The following is a 27199-nucleotide window of genomic DNA, read 5'->3' as shown; positions in this document are numbered from 1 at the left end:
GCAGTGTTTCTCTTCATATATGCTGTCTGTTCTCTATTCATACATCTCTTCATTATCTAGTATAACTTTTTCCAACCATCTCTGTCTACTCTCGCTTGCCGAGCTAACTAATCTATCTGTGTTTTTTCAGCATCTTTCTCTCTCTCACTCTATCTATCTATCTATCTATCTATCTATCTATCTATCTATCTATCTATCTATCTATCTATCTATCTATCTATCTATCTATCTATCTATCTATCTATCTATCTATCTATCTATCTATCACATTAATTGTATGTTATCTATCTGTCTCTTCATCTCTCTATATGTTATATTTCACAATTCTCACTTTCTCTCTTTATCTAATGTTATCAGCTTTCTCTCCCCACACCTTCTCTATATACTGTATCTCCTAGGTCCATGTTTCTCTATCTAATCCTATCTCTACCACTCTCTAGTTAGATAAAGATATCTCTCTACCTCTCTCTCCTTAGTTGTCACCTCTCTGCATCTGATCTCTCAGTCCCTCTTCCCCGTTATACCTAATCTCTACCAGCTCTCTCTCCATCTCTTGATCTCTTTCCGTCTTTATTTGGACCCTTTCAACTTTCTCTCTTTATATCTCCTGTACACTGTTTCCTCTCTATTTCTTGACCTCTCTTTACTTTCATAACCATTCTCTCTCTCTCTCTCTCTCTCTCTCTCTCTATATATATATATATATATATATATATATATATATATATATATATATATATATATATATATATATATGTGTGTACATTTCCCACACTTCTCTAATATAGTTGCCAGTTATAATACAGGTCAATCAGCTGTCTCTCTGGTTCTATATCTCCCTTACTTCTCTGTCTCTCTTCATCTCTTGATCCCTCTATTTACCTGTATAATCATCCTCTGTCAACTCTCTCTCTCTTTATCTAGAGATGTCTCTCTTTTACTATATAATATAGTTGTCACACTTTGTCCCTCTCTACTTTTATACTGCATGTCATCTCTCTCTCACTCTCTTTGTATATCTCCCTTACATCTCTCTGTCTCTCTCCATCTCTTGAGCTCTCTCCTTCTACATGATCACCCTCTATCAGCTCTCTCTCTATTTAGATATGTCTCTATTTTACTATATATTAGTTATTACCTCTCTGTCCCTCTCTACCTTTACTAAACGTCTATCCTCTCTCTCTCTCTCTCTCTCTCTCTCTCTCTCTCTCTCTCTCTCTCTCTCTCTGTATACCTCCCTCATCTCTCTCTCTCTCTCTCTCTCTCTCTCTCTCTCTCTCTGTGTATCTTTTGATCCCTCTCTCTCCCTAGCTCTGTCTCTTTTTCTATATGTTCATCATCTGTCACCTCTCTCTCTCTTTATATATCTCCCTCATCTCCCTCTCTTTAGTTCTATATCTCCCCTATCTCTCCATCTCTTGATCTCTTTCTATTTTTATATTTGATGTCTCTCATCTGTCCTGTTCTTTCCATTCCTCAGCTCCTCAATCTCTCTCTCCCTCTCTCTCTCCCTTTCCAGGTAAATATCTCCCTCATCTCCCTCTCTTTAGTTGTATAACTCCATCACCTCTCTCTTTTTCTCTCCATCTCTTTATCTCTCTTCCTCATCTCCTCTTCTTTAGTTCTTTATCTCCCTCATTTCTCTTTTTATTTCCATCTCTTAATCTCTTTCTACTTTTATATTTGATTTCCACCATCTGTTTTGTTCTTTCAGGCTATTCCTCAATCCGGATCTCTCTCTCTCTTTCTCTATCTCTCCCTCTCATCTCCCTCTCTTTAGTTCTATATCTCCCCCATCTCTTTCTTTTTCTCTCCATCTCTTGATCTCTTTCTACTTTTATATTTGATGTCCATCATCTGTCTTGTTTTTCCATTCCTCAGTCTGGATCTCTCTCTCTTTTTCTCTATCTCTCCCTCTCATCTCCCTCTCTTTAGTTCTATATCTCCCCCATCTCTTTCTTTTTCTCTCCATCACTTGATCTCTTTCTATTTTTATATTTAATGTCCACCATCTGTCTTGTTATTTCAATTCCTCAGTCTGGATCTCTCTCTCTCTCTCTCTTTCTCTTTTTGCTCTCTCTATCTCTCTCTCCCTCATCACCCTCTCTTTAATTATCTCTCGCTCTCTCTCTTTTTCTCTATCTCTCCCTCTCATCTCCCTCTCTTTAGTTCTATATCTTCCCCATCTCTTTCTTTTTCTCTCCATCACTTGATTTCCTTCTATTTTTATATTTCATGTCCACTATCTGTCTAGTTTTTTCCACCACCCCCCCCCCCCCTCTCTCTCTCTCTCTCCCTCTCTCTCCCATATAAAAGTGACCAACACAGCTCCCAGCACCCTCTCCCGGGACATGTAACATGTAGCAGATGAGTACCCTGTCACTGTACTGGGAACCTCCAGCGAATCGATGTATTGGTCTCCTAGAGTCCAGCAGAGGGCGTCATACTCCTTCTGCCTACAAGGACTGGCACCCCCCCCCCCTCCTTTTTCCTTTTCTACCATTCAAGTGAAAAAGGGAGGTGTCACCGAAGCAACCAACCATGACCACAGGCTATCACACTACTTAAACATGAATTACATCACAGCCGTATGGAGTCCGGCTAATAAATCCAAAGTAGCCAGAGGGACTGGCTCCAGCTCTGCACTGCTGCATGCCTGGCTCAGCTCTCAGAGAGGGAAGAAGAAGAAGTGGAGGAGAGGGAAGAAGGATCCTGCATGGACAGACCCCAGGATTTCCCTGACTTTTGCTGACAGTTTTATTTTTTGGGGGTTGGAGGGGAACCCCCCTTGGTGCTGCTATCACCCTGCTGCTGCTGCACCTCCCTGATTATCCTTTGCTTCCCCACTTGGATACATTGAGTCTCTGGTTACCATGGTGATCCAGCTGAAAGTGAAGAATATTTAACAAGGAGGGGGGGTGTGTGGAAGGCTGGACCCAAGCAGGCAGACACACTGGTGCCATCAGGACTGAGAGCTGTGCGAGAATCACACCAGATTCCAAAATTCTCCAGCAACTGGCCATGAGAGGGGGGGACCCTGAGACTGCTGCCTACCCCTGAAGCCCCCCCACCAACCCCAGATGCCTTCTTTATGATCCCTGAGCAAGGCAGGAGACTCTGATTTCTCTCGTGGGCTCTTTGCAGCATGGATCACCCCCAGTGCCTTGTGACTCTGTACGCCTTGGTGGTCTTCCTGGGGCTCCGAATAGACCAAGCGGTTGGCCAGCACTACCTGCACATCCGACCTGCCCCCAGCGAAAAGCTGCCCCTGGTGGACCTGATCGAGCACCCGGACCCCATCTTCGACCCAAAGGAAAAGGACCTTAACGAGACAGAGCTGAGGACTGTCTTGGGTGGCCACTTCGACCCCAACTTCATGGCCACCAGCTTGCCCGAGGAGAGGCTAGGCGTGGAGGACCTGGCCGAGCTGGACCTACTGCTCCGGCAAAAGCCCTCTGGGGCAATGCCTGCTGAGATCAAGGGACTGGAGTTCTATGAGGGTCTTCAGGGCAAAAAACACAAACTGAGCAAGAAGCTGAGGAGGAAGCTTCAGATGTGGCTGTGGTCCCAGACTTTCTGCCCGGTGCTGTACACGTGGAGTGACTTGGGCATCAGGTTCTGGCCCCGCTTCATGAAAGTGGGCAGCTGCTACACCAAGAGGTCCTGTTCTGTCCCGGAGGGCATGGTTTGTAAAGTCTCCAAGTCCATGCATCTCACCATCTTAAGGTGGAGGTGCCAGCGCAGGGCACTGCAGAGATGCACGTGGATACCCATACAGTACCCCATCATATCTGAGTGCAAGTGCTCATGCTAACATTGCCCCATCCTATCTGAGTGCTCATGCTAACATTGCCCCATCCTATCTGAGTGCTCATGCTAACATTGCCCCATCCTATCTGAGTGCTCATGCTAACTGTACCCATCCTATCTGAGTGCAAGTGACTCCTGGAACTTTGCGACAAAAGAAAAACTTTTCAAAGACATCGCTTTATTCCCCCTCTTCCAAAAGAAATGTTGTATGCACTGTAATATGTAGGAATGTATATGTCTGTATATATGGTACCAGTCTAAATTACTATTAAAAAAAAAAAGGTCAGTATTATTCTTTTTAAGTAACCAGTTGTCTGCTGCATCGTCCATGGCAAATCCATCTGGTTCTATTTTTTATTATTATTATTATTATTGTTATTATTATTATTATTATTATGTGCCTAATGTATACTGTATTTATATACGAGGAGGAAAAAGAAAAATAAGCACTTCGCCTGGCGAAGCATATTTGTTTTTTTTTTTTGTTAAAGTTTATTTTTTTTGAAGACTTTTATTATAGATGCCATTTTATTCCCCCATTGTGCGGGGAAGGTGGCAACTTTGATGGACCTCAGAAAAATTTAAGTCAGAAATTAATTTACAGCTACTGTATATAAAGAGAACACTTTTTTTTTTTAAAAGCTTAAAAACAAAGTAACTAATCTTGTAAATGAAGTATATCTGCTATTTATTCTTTTTATTTTTCATCCTTGTAGTCATGGAACAGTGCAGATTAGAATTAAACCACTAAAATATTAAACTTTTTTTTTTCGCAGTCTTGATGTTGTTTTTGGATGGTAGACTTTTAATAGCATGCTTGTTTTTTTTTGTTTTTTTTTAAACACTGTTTTAACAGTTCTAACATACTGTAGGGTAAATAGGTTGGGTATTGGGGAAGGGGGGGGGGTGGTGGGTGTATTAGTGGCTGCCTGGTTTATAAATTATAATAAGAGAGTCTTGTTCCTTCACTGTGTAGGGAGCTCTACAGCAAGTCTTGTGTACTTGCTAAGGGCAAAGGTGGGAGGTGGGAGTGGGGTAGCCCTCGCTGACTGCTGTCTCTGGTTTTGTACTGCCTGACATTGCTTTTAGAAAGAACACGTGTCTTTCACACCTACAATTGTGGTATGGCAGTGTTGAAACTTGACTCTTGTGTCAAGACACAGCCTCCCAGTTGCAAGGCACACACATATTGCTGCTGCTGCTGGTCCTAATCTCCTATCCCTGCTTGCTACTCCAAGTAGCCATTGCCAGTAGCTTGCCCTTCTAACATTTTATTGCAAAAACAATAACTATATTAACAATAAGAAAAGTTGATTTTTAGTGCCGGTTCACACTAGGTCGCTCCGACTTCGGGGGCAAACTGTGAAGTCCCGTGCAACGCGACTCCGGCGCGACTTGCACGGACTTCATATAATGAATGTCTATGCAAGTCGCCCCGAAGTAGTACAGGACCCTTTTTCTAAGTCGGAGCGACTTGTGTCGCTCCGACTTAGAACGGGTCCTGTAGCACTGCATGGACCGCGACTTGTCAGGCTGACAAGTCGCAGTAGTGTGAATGGACACTTAGAACAAGAGGGGAAAAAAAAGCGGTATTGTCCCTAGCAACGGTATTCCAGCTGTCTGTGTTCCAGGGCTGTCTAAAACATGACATATGGGATGCGATTCATTGCAATGCGGTCTTCTTACCTACAACTTTTTAAATCTGCCTTGTTTTTGATGTTCGGGGTTTACCTTATTTCTTTTTTTTTTAGCAGTAAGGGGTTGGTATAGATGTTAAAGTAAATCTGTCCCCTGCGAAATAAAATTATTGGGGTTGATTTACTAAAGGCAAATAGACTGTGCACTTTGCAAAGTGCAGTTGCACTCTGCAAGTGCAGTTGCTTCAGAGCTTAGTACATGAGATAAAGGTTTTCTTTGCAAAGAATACCCAATCATATGCAAGGATAATAAAAAAAACAGCATTTTTGCTTGCACAGGATTGGATGATAGCAGAGCTTCTGCTCATTTACTAAGCTCTGGAGCAACTACACTTTGCTAAGTGCACTGTCTCTTTGCCTTTAGTAAATTAACCCCACTGTGTGGTAAAGCAGACCAATATCATTTTTGGTTATTAGGTTAATGCTGCGGGTCCTAAATAATCAGCAGTGGAAAGTTCTGGGTTTTCTTGCACTTTACATTTACAACTCTGATTTAGAGTACTGCATTCAAAATGGCTAACCACAGGGTAAATTTTGTATTATGTTGCAACAGTCTTTAAAAAACTGACTCATACAGTGGAAATGTGTTACATTATGTCCAAGCTCTCTTATCTTGGTGACAGATTTTCTTTAGCAAAGTACGGCTTAGTTGGAGGTCAAAGAGAAGGTGTGATACTCTACCTTTTTTTAAGAATAAAAATGAAATTTTATAAACGTATACCTTATATTTATAGATATTCATTTGTGCCTGACTAGCTGATTACTAGATAGCAAACCGATTCCACGTGCACCTTTTCTTGTTTTATTGAGAGACGTGGTGGAATCTTAAAAGCTCATTGACTTTGACACACTAGTATTAATAGAACTTAGGTGTTGATTTACTAAAACTGGAGAGTGCAAAATTTGGTGCAGCTCTGTGTGGTAGCCAATCAGCTTCTAACTTCAGCTTGCTCAATTAAGCTTTGACAATAAACCCTAGAAGCTGATTGGTTTCTATTAAGAGCTGCACCAGATTTTGCACTCTCTAGTTTTAGTAAATCAACCCCATAGTGACTGGATTACAGTGATCTAATTCACCGAAACAGCAGCAGAGTAAATTTTGGCAAAGTTCATCGTCAGTGGGCAGTCTTGTAAGCACTGATGACCCACAGACCTATGGCTGTGAGCCACAGACCTTCTAGACAATCTACAACTCTTGGGTTAAAAAGTATCCATACAGTCAGATCTGTTTGGATATTTAGATCAGGGTTTCTCAACCAGGGTTCCTTCAGAGGTTGCTGGAGGAGCCATGGGCAATGGGGGATTTGTGCCTCTCAGATAAATTCCCACTGACACCATTGATCTTTTTAGCTATCTATTAGCCCCGGTTCACACTTCTGCGAGTGCCGGGTTCGCATGTAATGTTGGAGCGCACTGCTCCGACATTACATGCGATCAGCTGTGCGGTGCGAGTTTAGCCATACAGTTTGTATGGCTAAATTCGCATCGCACCCGGAGCAAACACGCACAGGAGGCATTTTTGCAGCCGCATCAGGATCGGATCGCACAGCGGTTCACACTTGTGCGATCCGTTCCTGTGCGAACTGCACGATCGCACTGCGATATGCGATCAAACTGGGGGTGTCGTTAAGATTACATTGACACCCCCAGCGTATCGCATATGGCAGTGTGAACTGCCGGGGGTGCGTGTGCGATGCGGGAACAGGCTGCGAATTCGCAGCCTTCCCGCATCGCATAAATGTGAACCGAGCCTAAGGTGGTATTTTTTTCTAATGACATCAAGTGTGGGGAGCATTGTTTCCACTGACCATCACGCTAATATATCATGGGTTGTAAATCTAGTCATTTTTAGCAGGGGTTCCCTGAGACTGGAAAACTATTTCAAGAGTTCCTCTGTGTTGAAAAGGTTGAGAAAGGCTGCTTTAGATGGTCACTGGCCTGTGAGTGGACTCGTATAGCCTTTGACAGGGGCAGATATCAATTTTGATAATTGGCCAGGGTGGAGGATGTAGTCCTACATTAGTCAGTGTAAAACCTCAGTATGACTTGTTCAGCATATGGGCACCATATCTGTCAGATACAGCCATCATTAGGAATGGCCAAATCTGTTTCAGCTTCTTCAAGTGGGAAAGTTGCACTGTCCATATGGTCCCCATGTATAGGGAGCCATGTAGGTAACTTCCAGAAACCTCCCCTCTGTGAAGGTTCTCACTTCTCCAAGTCATGGTATATCTAGTATAGGGATCCTCAACCAGGGTTCCCCCAGAGGCTGCTAGGGGTTCCTTGAGAAATTTCTGTTTCACAAATAAGTTCCCACTGACACCATTGATCCTTTTAGCTACCCATAAAGGCAGAATTCTTCCCAATGACCACAGGTGTAAAGAGCATGCCTCCCACTGACCATCATAATATATCATGAGTTATAGATTTCATTTTTTGCAGGGGTTCACTAAGAATGGGAAGTTATTTTAAGGGTTCCTTTATGTTAAAAAAAGGTTGAGAAAGGCTGATCTAGTAGTTAGTCACATTGAATCAGAATTGTTCTGTAATAATGAAGACATTTGTTGGCTTATCCAAGCCACTTCTTCAGTTCTGGTGTCAGGAAAACTACCCAGTATTAAAGGATAAGCTACAGAACATCTTCAATATTACGGAACAAGTCCAGTTGAATCTGACTACTACTACATATTTCCCTCCTACCTAACAGTGGTGTGCAAACCAACAATACCTTCCAACTAGGTGGGCGAACATCAGAGTTTGCTGTGAAAGTATCATATAGTAATCCCCTTAGGCAAAGATCCCTTTATCTGATGTTTGATTAATAGCAGGGGAGAAATGAATAGAAGGACACTCAAAGCTGTCACCTCATTGTAAAGCTATTATGTAAAGTCAACACTAACACCTACGTTACAAAAGATCAAGAGACACACAGTACAGTACACACGATCAGGTGATATGTACTAATTCATTCTAATTGGAAGTGGCATGGCAGTCACGGGACTCAGATTTTTCTTATTCCCCTAAAAGCGTGCACTTCGTGTTCTTTTAAACAAGCCAGATGCAAAACAGAATACTTTTTACTGCATTACTTTGACTCTGTTTATGTAAGTTTTGAAAATATATACACACACGTGCGCAATCATACACATGCACACAAAGAAAAATTCAGCTGGCACTTCACTTTTCTGAGTCTGTCAGTAGAAGCACATGTTCCCTGGCAATTGCCTGCTGGCTTTTAGACTGAGTTGACTGCTTCCTAAATTCTTCATCAACTTATCCACTCTACGTGGTATGTAAATGCTTGTTGCCATTGAATAGCATATTTACTAAGCCAACACGTGCAATCATTATGTTGAAGGCTGTATTGCTGTTTGGCAGATCAATATTTTATATAAATTAGCGGTAATATATGTTAAACGTTACATTGTCGGTTTCTTTTTTTCCCTTGAGGCTTGTTTAGTTATATTTTATAGAACAATTTTTTTCAACAAGGTTTTTCTCTAGAAGTTGCTTTTGGTTGGTTGAGCAATTAGCAATTCCTGACTTTCATAGAAGTAACCACTGACAACAAAGATTATTTTAGATACTTTATTTGTAAGGGGGCATTCTTCCCACTGACAGCCAACGTAAGAGGCTTTTTTCCCACGTACCACCATCATTAGGGGCAATTTTCCCACAGATTCCCAATGTAAGGAGCATTGTTTCCATTATCCACCAATGTAAGGAGCATTCTTCCCAGTGACCACCAATGTAAGGGGCCTTTTTCCACTGACCACCATTCTAAGGGGCCTTTTTCTTACTGACCTTCCTAATGTAAGGAGCATTTTTCCCATTATCTACCAATGTAAAGAGCATTCTTCCTACTGACCACCAATGTAAGGAGCATTCTTCCCAGTGACCACCAATGTAAGGGGCCTTTTTCCACTGATCACCATTCTAAGGGGCCTTTTTCCCACTGACCACCAATGTAAGGGTATTTTTTTTCCCACTGACTACCATTCTAAGGGGCCTTTTTCCCACTGACCCCCTAATGTAAGGAGCATTCTTCCCACTGACCCCCTAATGTAAGGCTGGCCATACATAATACAATTTTCTTACAACTTTCTGTACAATTTTCTTTAGATTTACCTTTAACTATGTAGTACAAAGGCCTGCCTCATAGGATACAATTGAAAGTGTTGTTTAGTTTAGACCTCATATTATATGGTTTTTGGTAAATCTAACAGAAAATTGTACAAGAAAATTGAACATGTATGGCCAGCCTTAGGAGCATTTTTCCCATTATCTACCAATGTAAAGAGCATTCTTCCTACTGACCACCAATGTAAGGAGCATTCTTCCCAGTGACAACCAATGGTAAGGGGCATTTTTCCCACTGACCACCATTCTAAGGGGCCTTTTTCCCACTGACCCCCTAATGTAAGGAGAATTTCTCCCAATTATTATTATTTCAGGTACTTATATAGCGCTGTCAATTTACGCAGCGCTTTACATATACATTGCACATTCACATCAGTCCCTGCCCTCAAGGAGCGTACAATCTAAGGTTCCTAACTCACATTCATACACATAGTAAGGCCAATTTTATACAGGATCCAATTAACCTACCAGCGTGTCTTTGGAGTGTGGGAGGAAACCGGAGTACCCGGAGGAAACCCATGCAGGCACAGGGAGAACATGTGCCTACCAATGTAAAGAGCATTCTTCCTACTGACCACCAATGTATGGAGCACTTATCCCACTGACCACCAATGTATGGAGCATTTATCCCACTGACCACTAATGTAAAGGGTACTTACCAAGGGGTCCTTCCTATGGACCAACATTGTAAGAGGCATTCTTCCCACTGACTACCAATGTGAAGAGCATTTATTCCACTGACTACCAGTGTAAGGGATCCCTTTTCCTATTGACCACCAATTTAAGTGGAATAATTCCTATTGACCAACATTGTAAGAGATATTCTTCCCATTGACTATCTATGTGAGGAGCATTTTTTCCACTGACTGCCACTGTAAGGGGTCTCTTTTTCCATTGACCACCAAAGTACAGGGCATTATTTCCACTGACCATCAGGGAAAGGGGCTCTCCTCTAGATGACCCATAAACTGTTTTTTTTTTCTACCAGTGTAAGGGATCCCTTTTCCTATTGACCACCAATCTAAGGGGAATACTTCCTATTGACCAACATTGTAAGAGATATTCTTCCCATTGACTATGTATGTGAGGAGCATTTTTTTCCACTGACTACCACTGTAAGTGGTCTCTTTTTCCACTGACCATCAGTGAAAGGGGGCTCTTCTCTAGATGACCCATAAACTGTTTTTTTCTACTCAAGCAGTCAGTGTAGGGGGCTTTTCTCCACTAACCTGAATGTAGGGGAATAATAAAACTGTGACTGATTTCCTTATTTTTTGGCCCTTAATATTTAGTTATTTTATTTGATTATTATTGTAAATCATTTTGTCATATATAGCACCTCAAGTATATATATCTTTTAGTTATTCTTATATCTCAACTTACTGTTCATGCCACTGTATAATGAGCTGTATGTTGTAATTATTGGCAGGGGTGCTTTAAGTTATTTCAAAGGTCCCTCCATGTTTAAAACATTGAGAAAGGCTGGGATAGAGTATTCACATCAGCATTGTTTTGTACCTTGCTTTCGTAACGCTGTTCTTATAAAACACAAGGCCTTTTCATTCAGATACTGGGGTTGATTTACTAAAACTAGAGAGAGTGCAAAATCTGGTGCTGCTGTGCATGGCAGCCAATCAGCTTGTAACTTCAGCTTGTTCAATAAAGCTTTGACAAAAAAAAAAAAATGGAAGCTCATTGGTTTCTTTGCAGAGCTGCACCAGCTTTTGTACTCTCCAGTTTTAGTAAATCAACCCCAAAGTGTATGAACAAAATGTTTACATAGGTATTCTAAGAAAGAGGTTTTTTTTTGTCCTCCATTCTTCTATACTGATCAAATGAAAGAGACAATCTGATTGGTTGCAGTGAGCAACAAGGACAGTCATTTCCTCAAGACTCTTTGATGATTTGAGATACCCATTGATATAAGATGGAATTGAAGATCCAACTGCTCAATGATTGTTCCATAGAGTGATTCTGACATAAACGTGCGCCATTGTGCTGGTGATGCATGTTTGTGTGCTGTAAGGTCTGTAGGCCTCACCTTGGGGAGAAAGAGCAATCTCCAGGGTAGATGGACCATCATCTATCAGTACAGGTCATGGGTTGTCCACAGATATATACTATACAATCTCTCTTCAATCTGAGTTTTATCGGTTGGGTTGGTTCACAAAATTATATACCTATGGAGTCTTATGACTCAAGGTGCCAAGGGCAAAGATATTTTGAAATTCATAGCGGCCAACCAGAAGTCAGTTTCGATTAGAAACCCCAAAGTGTCTTAATGAAAAATTGTTCTTGGGGTTCATATAAATAAGATGTTTCCATAAGTATTCTAAGAAAGGTTTTTTTGTTTTTTTTATTGCCCTCCATTCTTCTCTACTGATCGAATGAAAGTGAGCAACAAGGACACTCATTTCCTCAAGACACTTTGATGATTTGAGATACCACTGATATAAGATGGATTTGAAGATCCAGCTGCTCAATGATTGTTTCATAGAGTGATTCTGATATAAACGTCTACCATTGTGCTGGCGATGCATGTTTGTGTGGTGTAAGGTCATCTGCCATGTAGGCCTTACCTTGGGGAGAAAAAGCAATCTCCAGGATAGATGGACCATCTATCAGTACAGGTCATGGGTTGTCCATAAATATGTTCTATACGATCTCTCTTCAATCTGAGTTTTATTTGCTGGGTTGAGTTACAAAATGATATACCTATGGAGCCTTATGACTCAAAGTGCTAAGGGCAAAGATATTTTGAAACACATAGCAGCCAACCAGAAACCCATAGCAGCCAACCAGAAGTCAGTTTCGATTAGACCGATCCCCCAAAATAAAAGCAGATATGACATAGGTACATCATATTAGCATGCATAAAGAAAGGGATGTATTCCAGAGATAAAACTATAATCCTTCCACTTTATAAAACTCTGGTCCGACCGCAGCTGGAGTATTCTGTCCAGTTCTGGTCGCCAGTCCTCAGGAGGGATGTGTTGGAGCTGGAGAGAGTCCAGAGAAGGGCAACTAAACTAATTAGGGGATTGGAGGACCTTAATTATGAAGAGCGTCTGCAATCGCTTGATTTATTCTCCCTGGAGAAGAGACGCCTGAGAGGGGACATGATAGCAATTTATAAATACCTCAATGGTGATCTCAGCATAGAAAAAAAGCTATTCAGTTGAAAGGATTGCATGAGGACTCGAGGGCATACAATGCGATTAGAGGAGAAGCGTTTTAACCTCAGGCAACGCAGGGGGTTCTTTACTGTTAGGGCTACAAGATTGTGGAATTCTCTACCACAAGAGGTGGTTTCTGCGGGAAGTATGGTTGCTTTCAAAAGACTCTTAGACGTACATCTCAATGATCAGAACATTCAGGGGTATGAGAGATGATTACGGCCACACACACCTACACAGGTTGAACTGGATGGACTATTGTCTTTATTCAACCTCAATTACTATTTCTCTTTCGACTCAGTAAGTCCAGTAGTTTTTTTTCACTCGCCAACTTGCAAGGGAAAGGTTAAATGTGACTTAGTTGCAATAATTAGCTATATCGTAGATGAAGACCTGCATTATTCCTTCTTATGACAAAAGATCCAGGCCACTCTAAGAATTCATTGTAAAAGGATTAAACGTTTAAATACCTTTCATTTTTATTATTTTTTTCTTGTGTAATCTTGTGTGGCGCCTAGATGACATGCTCAACATTTAAAATATTCTTAATGTGACTCCAGGCAGGCAAACATAACCCTAATTTATTTCCAGAAGAAAGGCGATATTCAGGTATTTGGGTTTATAAACTAGCTGTATTATGTATATTTGTTAGTCTCTGACAAATGCCCAAATAGCATTAAAATCAACCATTCATCACATATGAATTTATGCAAAAAAAAAAAAAAAAAAACGTCACTGTGTCTGTGGCCAAAACTTTTTTTTGCTCTTTTTTTTTTTCTACATGATGCATTTCTACTTAAAAAAAAAAAAAAAGTTTATTTAAAAAGCCAAAAAGCAAGAGTTTTCTTCGACTGGTAAACATGAGCATTATATGGACAGAAGTATTTGCAACTGGGACTTGGGCCAAAAAGACTAAAATGTCAACAAATGTAGCCTAGGGGTGGACTGTCACAGGCTGCACTCTCTCCCCCTGTTGACATATAATATTAAAGCAATTTGCTCAACACTGGCTGCACATACAGCTCTGTACAGTGTCCCTCTGTGTCACTTCAGGGTGACGGTGGCTAGAACAGGTCCCTTGTGAGAAACACTCATGTGAATTCTCAAAACAAGCTTTTGTAGTCACACTCTTGAATGGAATCTAAGCATGCAAAAGTTAACCGGTGACTCGAAAAAGCAAGAAATAATCACTGAACGGACATTTCACGGCAGCGTATTAGCTACTGTTTGAGTGTCTTCAGAGGTACTTTTTTACCTACATTTAAAAAGGCATTAGATTGGGGACAGTGGTAGCACAGCTGCATTGCAGCATTGGTGTCCTTGGTTCCATTCCCCTCGAGAACTCCATGCAAAGATTTTAGATTTCTCTGGATAAGCTTCCTCTCAACAAACATGCTGGTGGCTTTATTATCTTCCAATTTCTGTCCAAGTGACTCTAGTCATTGTTCGCTAATACAGTTCTGGGCTGCGCTCTGTACAGCAGCTTTTCTTAACCACTTGCCTACCGGGCACTTTCACCCCCCTTCCTGCCCAGGCCAATTTTCAGCTTTCCACGCTGTCACACTTTGAATGACAATTGCGCGGTCATGCAACACTGTACCCAAATAAAATGTTTATCATTTTTTTTAACATAAATAGAGTTTTCTATTGGTGGTATTTAGAGCCCATTTACATTGAGGCGACACGATTTCGGGGGGCGACCTGTGAAGTCGCATGCACCGCGACTTCGGCGCGACTTGCAGAGACTTCACATAATGGAAGTCTATGCAAGTCGCTCCGAGGTCGCCCCAAAGTAGTACAGGACCCTTTTTCTAAGTCGGAGCGACTTGTGTCGCTCCTATTAGAACGGGTCCTGTACTACTCAATGGACCGCGACATACCGCGACTTCTAAGGCTGACAAGTCGCCTGACAAGTCGCGCTAATGTGAATGGGCTCTTAATCACCGTTGTTGCTAAACAAATGAAAAAAGACTGAAAACTAAAGGAAAAAAAAAAACATTTGCATAGTTTGTTATATAATTTTGGAAACAGGTTATTTATCTCCTTCGCTGATGTGTGCTGATGAGGCTGCACTGTTGGGCACTGAAAGGTGGCACTGATGGACACTTATAGGTGGCACTGATGAGGCAGCACTGGTGGCACTGAGGAGGAGGCACTGATGGGCACTGATAGGTGGCACTGATGGGCTCTGATAGGTCTCACTGATTAGTGGCACTGATAGGCAGCACTGATGGGCTCTGATAGGCGGCACTGATGGACACTGCTAGGCAGCACTGATGGGCACTAATAGGCAGCACAGATGGGCACTGATAGGCACTGGTAAGCAACACTGATGGGCACTGATGGGCAGCACTGATAGGTGACACTGTTAAGGAGGCACTGATAGGCATTGATTGGTAACACTGATGAGAACTGATCGGCAGCACTGGTGGGCACTGATTGGCAGTACTGGTGGGCACTGTTGGGACTGCACTGATAATCAGGACAGTGATAATCAGTGCCCTGACTATCAGTGTCGATGTGCATTTAACACAAGCCGGTTTTCGGCTCTCTTCTTCTCTCCTCATGCTGTCAGTGTGAGGAAAGAAAAGATGTTAACCGGCTTGTGTTCCTTCCGTGATCAGCTGTCATTGGACACAGCTGATCATGTGGTAAAGGGCCACTGTGATTGGTCCTTTACCCTGACCTGTGATCAGCTGAGTCCGAAGGTCTCATGGGAGGACGTCAATAGAAGTCAAGGTAAGGGTAAAATAAGCCCGCGCTGTAGCCATCATTCGGCTATAGCACAGGGTGGGAAGGGGTTACCCAGAGATCCTCCAGAGGTTTCTAGAGGTTCCTTAAGCAATGTGCAACTTCTTCCTCCCAAATGAGTAACCACTGATAACAATGATCTTTTTAGCTATGTGTAAAAAGGGATTCTTCAGTGACCAAATGTAAGAAGCATTGTTGTACCCATCACACTTTGTACTGTGACTAGTGGCAGCCCACCCATATGGGGCGCAGGGGCGCCGCCCCCCTAATCAATGCGCCCCCTAACGTACATGCAGGGCATATTTTCAATGTTTTTTTTTTCTTAATCATATGATTAGAGCCCGAGGTTCTAATTGGCTTAAAAAATGGTGGGCTCAGGGCGCAGACCACCCACTTGTGTGATAATAGCAAATTAATATTTGCTATCGTCTTCCTGATTCTCCTCCTCTTAGTACTCCTTCCCGCCTGTCTCCCGCGGGAGAGGGGTAGTGTTGGTTTACTGCCCCCCCCCCAAAATATTAGGCACCATCCACCACTGACTTTGAGCTGCAGATATGGGGGTTCCCCCATGTAAAAGGTTAACAAAGGCTGCTGTACAGTGTAACCTGCATAACTGAGCAGTGCTCATAGTGACAGAAATGCATAGTGCCGTACAATACCACAATAAAAGAAGAAGTCTTCAGCACTCATCACAGCTAACCTTGGAGAAGGAACTCTGCGAGGCCCCGAAATGTTGGCAGTATTTTATCTGTATAACTTTAACCACTTGCCCTCCAGTAGATTTACCTTCTTTTATGACCAGGCCATTTTTTGTGATTCGGTACTGCGTTACTTTAACTGACAATTGCACAGTCATGCAACTCTGTACATAAATGAAATTTCTAATTTTCCCCACAAATAGAGCTTTCTTTCGCTGGTATTTGATCATCTCTGGGTTTTTGTTTTTTTGCGCTATAATAAAAAAAAAAAGACAGACAGTTTTGAAAAAAAAAAAAAAACAATATTACTTACTTCCTGCTATAGAACATATCCAATAAAAATGTTTTAACAATCAAATTTCTTCATAAATTTAGGCTAATATGTATGTTGCTACATGTTTTTGGTAAAAAAAAAAATCCCAATACAGTAAACCCCCGCTCCATCGCGGTTCAGTTTTTGCGGTCCCGGTATATCGCAGGTTTTTTTTGTAATGTTATTTTACTATATAAATCATTAAAAATGAAATATTTTTGTGTTTTCCATAGCTCTTGCTATGTCTCTCAGTATCTTTCATGTGTTTAAATGAGTTTTTATTGTTTTAAAAGTGTGTTTAAAGACCTTAAAATGCTTTTACACGTACAGTGACAGTAAAAAAACATGCCTACAATGCATTTTAATAGGGTTTTTCTATTTCGCGGATTTTCACTTTTCGCGGCTAGGTCCGGAACGTAAGCCCCGCAATGGAGGGGGGTTTACTGTAAGTGTATATTATTATGTTTGTGCAAAAGTTATAGTGCCTACAAACTATGGGATATATACTGGTAGTTCTATTTATTTTTATACTAGTAATGGAACTTATCAGTGACTTAAAAGTGGGACTGCAATATTGCGGCGGACTATTTGACACTAACTCAAAAAGAAAAGAGGGACAAAAGAAGGACCCCTACTAAAGAATGAGAACTTTTATAGGAAATGGTGTTGTCACTGAGATGAGCACCTACCCGTATATATCATAAAAAATATGTTTTATTGTATAAACATGATTAAAAGGGTATCCAATTCAGACATAAAAAAACATGTGTACAGAACCATAGCATAACGGCTTAAATTGCTACACATATCCAGTGCTAGCACAAGTACATTAAGGTCTAATGTGTTTCACAGAACACTTTCTCTGCTTCATCAGGGAACTTTAATGTGTGTCTACATTGTTATGAAATTGGAAGAAGAGAAGCATATTATACATCAAAAATTAATTCAGAATATACACTAATTATTCATAAGTAAGTGAATATCTGTGCTTACCAATTTTACCATAATATATTGTTAAAACCTCCAGACACAAATGACAAATTCTGGTTCATTCAATGACCAACTGACCTCTGGTAGAAACCCAGGGCCAGGTCTGATGGACACTAAGAGACTCAGAAGGACCAAGATGTTGCCCAGTAACTAAAATAAAAAAAATACTTCGCTCGGTGGGTATACAGTATTTCTGTACTAATGGGCCACTAGTTTTAGAGATCTACCTATTGCAGCAACACACATAAATACACACCACCTATATCATACATAACCATAACCCACATCCAGTCACATCCACACCCAGAATTCACCCAAGTCCCACAAAACCAAACCCAAATCCATCCATGCAAACATACACAGCCACAACACTGAACCAACTTCCAATCCATTCACCCACCTCCCAAATCCCCACAAACATCCCAATGCTACAACGGCACCCCACCTCACCACACAACTACATCCCACATCATCCCACATACAGATGTGACCCCACCCCACCCCCTGCACCCAGGGCCGGTGCAAGGATTTTTGCCGCCCTAGGCAAAATAAAAATTGCCGCCCCCCCCCCCCCCCCATATGACCTACCTTCACTACATCAGCCAAGAGCCAGAAGATCTCTGCATTACGCAAGTGTGAGCGCAGTGGTTGATGTAGTGAGGTGGGAAGCAGTTTAAAGGAACACTGATGGGGGGTAATTTCTGCTGTGACCTGTGTACAGTCCCCACCAACCTCAGCTTCTCCTCCCGGTTGGTGGTTGGTAATAATGCAGCTTCACCGCCATCCATGTGAATAAGGTCATGGAGACAGCCAATCACAGATCACCATCAGTCAGACGAGGTCAGCATTTGGGTAGACGGGGACACTGTCCATTATACACAGCCCCCCCATATCACACAATACAGCCCCCCCCCCCATATAATACAGCACACCTCCCATATCACACAATACAGCCTACACAAAACAACCTCCCCATATCATACAATACAGCCCCTCCATATCATACAATACAGCCCCCCCATGATACAATGCAGCCCCTTCAATATGATACAATGCAGCCCCCTCCATATGATATATGGAAGGGGCTGCATTGTATGATATGGAGGGGGCTGCATTGTATGATATGGAGGGGGCTGCATTGTATGATATGGAAGGGGCTGCATTGTATCATATGGAGGGGGCTGTATTGTATGATATGGAAGGGGCTGCATTGTATCATATGGAGGGGGCTGCATTGTATCATGGGGGGGGGCTGTATTGTATGATATAGAGGGGGCTGCTATGATACAATGCAGCCCCCTCCATATGATACAATGCAGCCCCCTCCATATGATACAATGCAGCCCCCTCCATATGATACAATGCAGCCCCCTCCATATGATACAATGCAGCCCCCCCCATGATACAATGCAGGCAGCCCCCTCCATATCATACAATACAGCCCCCCCCATGATACAATGCAGGCAGCCCCCTCCATATCATACAATACAGCCCCCCCCCATGACACAATGCAGGCAGCCCCCTCCATATCATACAATACAGCCCCCCCCCCCATGATACAATGCAGGCAGCCCCCTCCATATCATACAATACAGCCCCCCCCCATGATACAATGCAGGCAGCCCCCTCCATATCATACAATACAGCCCCCCCCCCATGATACAATGCAGGCAGCCCCCTCTATATCATACAATACAGCCCCCCCCCCATGATACAATGCAGGCAGCCCCCTCCATATCATACAATACAGCCCCCCCCCTCCATGATACAATGCAGGCAGCCCCCTTTATATCATACAATACAGCCCCCCCCCATGATACAATGCAGGCAGCCCCCTCCATATCATACAATACAGCCCCCCCCCTCCATGATACAATGCAGGCAGCCCCCTCTATATCATACAATACAGCCCCCCCCCCCATGATACAATGCAGGCAGCCCCCTCCATATCATACAATACAGCCCCCCCCCCCAATATCATACAATGCAGCCCCCCATGTATGAAGAGTGAGGCCAGTGTCCGGGTGGGGGAGTGTACTGTGTTGTCTGTGTGAGGGGTGGGAGAGGACGGGACACACATCATCTCACCTTGCATGCTGTCCTCGGCATGTGATGGGGGATGGGAGACTGTCCGGTGTCCAGCAATCTGCTTCTGCCAGAAGTTGAACACGGAGCAGAGGGGGGGGGGCGTCTGGAGAGGCACAAGCCCAGCTCCCTGAGTGTGATTGGAGATCGGCTCCTGATCTTCTTCAAGCAGAAATCAGCTGGAGGGGCGGAGACCGGAGGGCAGTGAGCGCCGAGCTGGATCCCCAGGATTCTATGGAGGGCACTTCTGGCGCCCCGACTATTCTAATGTGCGCTCTAGACAAGTGGTGTGTGCTGCCTGGGGCTCGCTTGCTGTAGCGCTCAGGCGGCACAGCATGAGGAGTGCCACACCGGCCGGTCCACTACTGATTCGGGGTGCAGAATGGCGGCGCCCCCTGTTAAGCTGCGCCCTAGGCAGCTGCCTTAGTCGCCTTACTGGTAGCGCCGGCCCTGCCTGCACCACACACCAAAGACCAGCAAATGATTCAACAATTCCAGCCACTCCCATGACCATTCAACCTCGTTATTAGTACCTCAATACTGCTGCAACACAGCTCATCCCTCTAAGTCAGTGGTCCTCAACCCTGGCCTACAGGGCCCACTAACAGGCCAGGTTTGCAAGATAACTGAAATAAATCCCAGGTGATATAATTTGCTGCTCAGTGATTGCAGTACTCTAGTCTGCATCTCCCCAAGGTAATACTTAAAATCTGGCCTGTTAGTGGGCCCTGAGGACCGGGGTTGAGGACCACTTCTCTAAGTAGTCTCAGAAGAGCACCCCCCACATATAGGTAGCCCCATGGAACCACAACCATAAATACCCAGCCAGCCACCTGTGCTACCTAGATAGCAATGTCCTTATATTTCTCACCTTGTGTATTGTTGCTGCATGTATGAAAAGGAAGCCGCTGGAGCTACGTCCGGCTTGTGGTCCCGCCAGCTTGTTTGTTTTATATGGTCCCACCGGACATGACAGGGGACTTGGAGGGATGAGCTGTGCCTGCAACAGTAACGAGGTGCTACTAACGAGAATGAATGGTCATGGGGATGGCTGGAATTGTTGAATAATTTGCTGGTCTTTGGTGTGTGGTGCAGGGGGTGGGGTGGGGTCATGTCTGTGTGATGTGATGTGTTGTCTTGTATGGAGAGAGATGAGGGATGCAGTTGTGTGGGTAAGTGGGGTGCGATTGTAGCATTGGGATGTTTGTGGAGATTTGAGAGGTGGGTGAATGGATTGGGAGTTGGTTGAGTGTTGTGGCTGTGTAGGTTTGTATGGATGGATTTGGTTTTGGTTTTGTGGAACTTGGGTGATTTCTGGTTGTGGATGTGACTGGGTGTGGGTTATAGGTGGTATGTATCTATGTGTGTTGCTGCAATAGGTAGATCTCTACAACTAGTGGCCCATTAGTGCAGACATATACCCATTGAGCGAAGTATTTTTCTATTTTAGTTATTGGGCAACATCTTGGTCCGCCTGAGTCTCGTATATATGACCAAATACCACCAAAAGAAAGCTCTATTTGTGGGGAAAAAAGGACATTCATTTTATTTTTGGACAGCGTTGCACGACCGCGCAATTGTCAGGTAAAATAATGCAGTGCCGTATCGCAAAAAATGGCCTGGTCATTAAGGGGGCAAAAGCTTCCAATCCAGAAGTGATTAAAGGAACACTGAAAATGCCCTAGTTTGCAACCCTTGTTTGATACAGAGGGGTCTCCTTCTCCTGCTGTTTTTGGATTTTATCTAGACCAAAAGTTATAATTCTCAGATTTCACCATTGGTGGAGAAACCAAGTATTGCAACATGCCCATTAATTACAGTAATACCTAATGGTAACATTGTATGCTTATGAATATGCTTATGAATACATCTTTAAATTGTGTTTTTGAAAGAATATGTACAATTCACTGCCAAATCCAATGTCCTGTGGCAATAGAAGAAAATCTGTCCACTTTGGTAATCCTGGTTCCAGTATGTTTGAATAGATCTTGAACAAATGTGTTGATTATTCAGTTTCCTGTTCCTATTTAGAAGATATGAAAGGCCACCAGAGGGCTAGTAGTTCAATCAATACTTATGAAGCAAAAAAGATCCAACCAGCCACTCCCTCTACTGGCCCAGGAATGAACACACTTTGCAAATGTAATACTGTACTTCCTCTTTTGTAAAGAACATTGGCTAGCTTTGATCATGTTTTTCCCATAACCCAACAGTTGTACAAAACCCTCTTTATGGGACTTTTAAGGCAAATATGACAATCGTGTGTATTTCAATAAAAGGCTAGTATGCCAAGTTTATTACAAGAGGTCCACAGAGTATACAAATACAATACAGTAATGGTCCACAATGAAAACCTGTCACTAAAAGGCAGGCTTCCTCCCCCCGCCGGCTTGTATTCAATTTTTGGGCCATTTTTGGGCCATTTTTGGGGCATTTTGCTGAGGCACCCCTGAGGAAACCTCAAGGCACACCAGGGTGCCTGGGCACACTGGTTGAAAAAGGCTGCTTTAGAATATGTTATAGATTGTCGTATGCTTTTTATGATCATTTTGGGCGCTGCTTTTTATTATTTATGCTTATGTTGGGTGTGTAGTCTATCTGTTAAGCTGGCTGCCTATTAGTTTGACTACACTTACGTTTTTGTTCCTTATTTATCCTAAGCGCTGATATTCCCATTATTTATAGTTATTTGTTTATGACACTGATTTATTTATATTTTGTTTTGGGTTAATGCGCAGCTAGTGGGAATATAATTTCAATTTAATTAATTGTTGATCTGGTTTAAAGCCGCCCCATGCACACGGGGCGTTTTTAACGCCGCTGTAAGCAGCGTCAGGCGTTTTCTTTTTGCAGCCTAAAAACGCCCCTCCATGTTATTCTATGGCCTCATGCACACTCAGACGTTTTTGAGCTGTAAGTGGCCTAGGCGTTTTTAAGCTGCAACAAGAACCCACGACCTGCGCGTTCTGAGGACCAGCGTTACAGCGTTAAAAACGCCTGACGCTGCTAAAAGCTGAATAACTTTGCTATAACGTTGCTTAACGTGCGTTAAGCCACGTTATACGTTTTTTTTTCTTCCATTCAAAATCAATGGTTCCCTATGGGAGCCTATTGATTTGAATGGAGGTCGCACCGCAACACCGCAAGTCGGATCCGACTTGCGGGGTTACTTGCGCTGTGGGAATCTTGAGGGAGAACTCCACGCCAAATTGGGAAAAAAGCGGCGTGGGGGTCCCCCCCAAGGTTCCAAACCAGGCCCTTCGGGTCTGGTATGGAATTTGAGGGTAGCCCCATGCCGAAAAAACGGCGTGGGGTCCCCCCCAAAATCCATACCAGACCCTTATCCGAGCATTCAGCCCGGCAGGCCAGGAAAGGGGAGGGGACGAGCGAGCGGCCCCACCCCCCCCTGGACCACACCAGGCCACATGCCCTCAACATGGGGGGGTGTTGGTGCTTTGGGGCAGGGGGTCCGGGATCTGGGGGGCCCCCTTGTTAAAGGGGGCTTCCGGATTCCGATGAGCCCCCTGCCCGCAGACCCCCACAACAACCGGCCAGGGTTGTGGGGATGAGGCCCTTGTCCTCATCAACATGGGGGCAAGGTGCTTTGAGGTGGGGGGTGCAGAGCTCCCCCTGCCCCAAAGCACCAACACCCCCCCATGTTGAGGGCATGTGGCCTGGTGTGGTCCAGGGGGGGTGGGGGCCGCTCGCTCATCCCCTCCCCTTTCCTGGCCTGCCGGGCTGCATGCTCGGATAAGGGCCTGGTTTGGAACCTTGGGGGGGACCCCCACGCCGTTTTTTTACCATTTTGGCGTGGAGTTCCCCCTCAAGATTCTCACAGCGCAAGTCGCCCCGCAAGTCGGATCCGACTTGCGGTGTTGCGGTTCGACCTCCATTCAAATCAATAGGCTCCCATAGGGAACCATTGATTTTGAATGGAAGAAAAAAAAACGCTGCTAAAAGCAACGTGGCAAAACGTGCAATAACGCAAATGGAAAAAGCTACTGAAAGCACGTTTTTACACCTGTTTTTTCCGGCGTCAGAACTAACTTTGACGTACGTTTTTTCTAACGCCCCGTGTGCATGGGGCCTATTATATGTGTGTTTAAAATATTTGAGCACCATTTATTGAACTACACTTTTTTTCTCACTGAGGTGTACTCTTAATTATAAGCGCAAGAGTTTTCCTTTATATTTGATTTTGGAATATGGCTGTAACATAACAAAATGTGGAAAAAGTGAAGCACTGTGAATACTTTCCAAATGCACTGAACATCTCAGGGGCCAACACACATCCACTGGGGCTACCTGGCGTATGACAGAGAGGGTGAGCTAACAGGGATTCACATCAATTACATTTATGAAAATGAAAGTACTTTGGGTGAAAAACGGGGGATGTAAAAGATCCATTTACTCAGAGAAGAGAAGAAAAAAAAAATCTCATAAGCCATACCAATGTAAAATACATTATGTAATAAACCTGGCATACTAGCCTTTTATTGAAATACACACGATTATTATATCTGCCTGAAAAGTCCCATAAATGGGGATTTTGTACCACTCTTTCAGTTCAGTTAGGGATGTTGGCAGTAAGAAATATCACCCACCCATTTCTTATTTTTTCCTGTAACCCAACCCCCTCTTTATTTCATGCAAATGATACGTCATAGACTAAAAAAAAAATAAAACATTTAAAATCCACCTCAAGGATTATTACTTATTATCTCATATTCTGTTCATATTCTGTATATTTAATGCCCATCCAGTAATCTATTGTAATGAACTGCTTGCTGCCCATAGGACATCCTCGGGTTTCAGTAGTTATACCGGGATGATGCCTGCCTTTCCTGGGCCCTACTGTCTCATCTCTGTGGGCGGCTGAGGGGTTACTCTGCTCTGCCCGGTGAGTAGTGTGTCCCGCTCAGTGCCAAGGTGTCCTGCCCTGAGTCAGGCTCCCTCTCCCCCCACCTCTGAAAACTTTCCCTGGGTGTATCAGCTGCTGCATAACTTATTGAAGGGGGGGGGGAGGGTGGTTCTGCTGGGTGTTGTAGTGCTGGCAATGATTGGCAGCTATGGGGATCCCAAACCCTAAATACCCCCCATTCTCACCCTCCCCCTTCCTTCCTGCATTTCTCAGCCATTTCTCCATATTAGAATATGGAGGAATAGCAGTGCTTGTAAAGTCCTCTGGCAACCAGGATTGACCACCGCCACAGCCAATCAGAGCGAGATCTGATAACAATAAACAAGTGAGTGCATTGGGTGCCCCCTACTCCCCCCCAGTGCTGACAGTTTGCCACTTTCCATAAAGCCCTTCATTGAGTGCTGATCAACTTTGCTGTTTACACAACCCCTAAACCCTCTCACCAACTCTCCACCCTAAACAAATAACCATCCTTCTGCCTCTCCACCCTCAACAATAACCATCCCCTTCTGCCCCTCCACCCTCAACAATAACACCCCCCTGCCTCTCCACCCTTAACAATAACCCCCCTCACTGCCTCTCCACCCTCAGCAATAACCCCCCTCCCTGCCTCTCCACCCTCAACAATACCCCCCTCCCTGCCTCTCCACCCTCAACAAGAACCCCCTCCCCACCTTCCACCTCCAACAGTAACGACCCTCCCCACCGCTCCACCTCCAACAATAACCCCCCCTCCCTGCATCTCCACCCTCAGCAATAACCCCCCTCCCTGCCTCTCCCCCCTTAACAAGAATCCCCTCCCCACCTTCCACCTCCAACAGTAACCCCCCTTCCCGTTGCTCCACCTTCAACAATAACCTGCCTCCCTGCCTCTCCACCCTCAGCATTAACCCCCCTCCCTGCCTCTCTACCCTCAGAAAGAACCCCCTCCCCATCTTCCACCTCCAACAGTAACCCCTCTTCTCGCTGCTCCACCTCCAACAATAACCCCCCTCCCTGCCTCTCTACCCTCAACAAGAACCCCCCTCCCCACCTTCCACCTCCAACAGTAACCCCTCTTCTCGCTGCTCCACCTCCAACAATAACGCCCCTCCCTGCCTCTCCACCCTTAACAATAACCCCCCTCTCTGCCTCTCCACCCTCAGCAATGACCCCCTCCCTGCCTCTCCACCCTCAACAATACTCCCTCCCTGCCTCTCCACCCTCAGCAAGAACCCCCTCCCCATCTTCCACCTCCAACAGTAATGACCCTCCCCAACGCTCCACTTCCAACAATAACCCCCCTCTCTGCCTCTCCACCCTCAGCAATGACCCCCCTCCCTGCCTCTCCACCCTCAACAATACTCCCTCCCTGCCTCTCCACCCTCAGCAAGAACCCCCTCCCCACCTTCCACCTCCAACAGTAATGACCCTCCCCAACGCTCCACCTCCAATAATAACCCCCCCTCCCTGCCTCTCCACCCTCAGCAATAACCCCCCTCCCTGCCTCTCCCCCTTAACAAGAATCCCCTCCCCACCTTCCACCTCCAACAGTAACCTCCCTTCCTGCTGCTCCACCTTCAACAATAACCCACCTCCCTGCCTCTCCACCCTCAACAAGAACCCACTCCCCACCTTCCACCTCCAACAGTAACCCCCCCTTCCCGCTGCTCCACCTCCAACAATAATCCCCCTCCCTGCCTCTCCACCCTCAACAAGAACCCACTCCCCACCTTCCACCTCCAACAGTAACCCCCCCTTCCCGCTGCTCCACCTCCAACAATAATCCCCCTCCCTGCCTCTCCACCCTCAACAAGAACCCCCTCCCCACCTTCCACCTCCAACAGTAACCCCTCTTCCCGCTGCTCCACCTCCAACATTAACCCCCCTCCCTGCCTCTCTACCCTCAACAAGAACCCCCCTCCCCACCTTCCACCCCCAACAATAATCCTCCTCCCCGCTGCTCCACCTCCAACAATAACCCCCCTCCCTGCCTCTCCGCCTTCAACAATAACCCCCCCGCCTCTCTACCTTCAAAATTAACCCCCCCGTGGCTCCACCTTCAACAATAACTCCCTCCCTGCTTCTCCACCCTTCTACAGGAACCCCTTCCCCACCTCTCCACCTCCAACAATAACCCCCCTCCCTGTCTCTCCACCTTCAACAAGAACCCCCTCCCCACCTCTCCAACAATAACCCCCCTCCCTGCCTCTCCACCCTCAACAATAGTGCAGTACAGTACATCACAAAAGTGTAATGGGTAGTCAAGGAAATTCGATTTGTAATTTTCTGTGCCTAGAGCACCTAACAGTGATCCCTGCATGTCGGGCCTCTGAATGTGGCTATGCTGTATAAAAGTCTCACAGATGTGGTATTGCCATACTCAGGAGGAGTAGCAGAATGTGTATTTGGACTTTCCATTGTCCTGGTGCTCCAGGGCCCTTTAAAAGTGTGATAGGTTGTCAGGAAATTATATGTGTCATTTATGCTCTCAGAACACCTGGAGGTGCTATGTGTTGGGTCTCTGTTTGTGGCCAGGCTGTGAAAAAGTCTCACACATGTGGTATCACCATGCTCAGGAGGAGTAGCAGAATGTATTTTGGGGGGTGTAGTTGCAAGTATGCCTATACAGTGCATAG

At 44.5% G+C, this 27199-nt stretch overlaps 1 protein-coding gene across 1 annotated transcript; it reads left to right on the top strand.

Moving 5' to 3' along the window:
* Positions 1-2553: 2553 nt before the first annotated feature.
* Positions 2554-3842, top strand: NOG (noggin). The gene has a single exon (XM_082273028.1). It carries the CDS (start codon positions 3146-3148, stop codon positions 3812-3814), a length of 669 nt encoding a protein of 222 aa, XP_082129154.1. The 5' UTR covers positions 2554-3145; the 3' UTR covers positions 3815-3842.
* The last annotated feature ends 23357 nt before the right edge of the window (positions 3843-27199 follow it).

This window comes from Pelophylax lessonae, assembly GCF_965119305.1.
Source record: "Pelophylax lessonae genome assembly, chromosome: 11".
Taxonomy (NCBI): domain Eukaryota; kingdom Metazoa; phylum Chordata; class Amphibia; order Anura; family Ranidae; genus Pelophylax; species Pelophylax lessonae.
The sequence above is the reverse complement of the archived record's forward strand: the minus strand, read 5'-3'. Positions and strand labels throughout refer to the sequence as shown.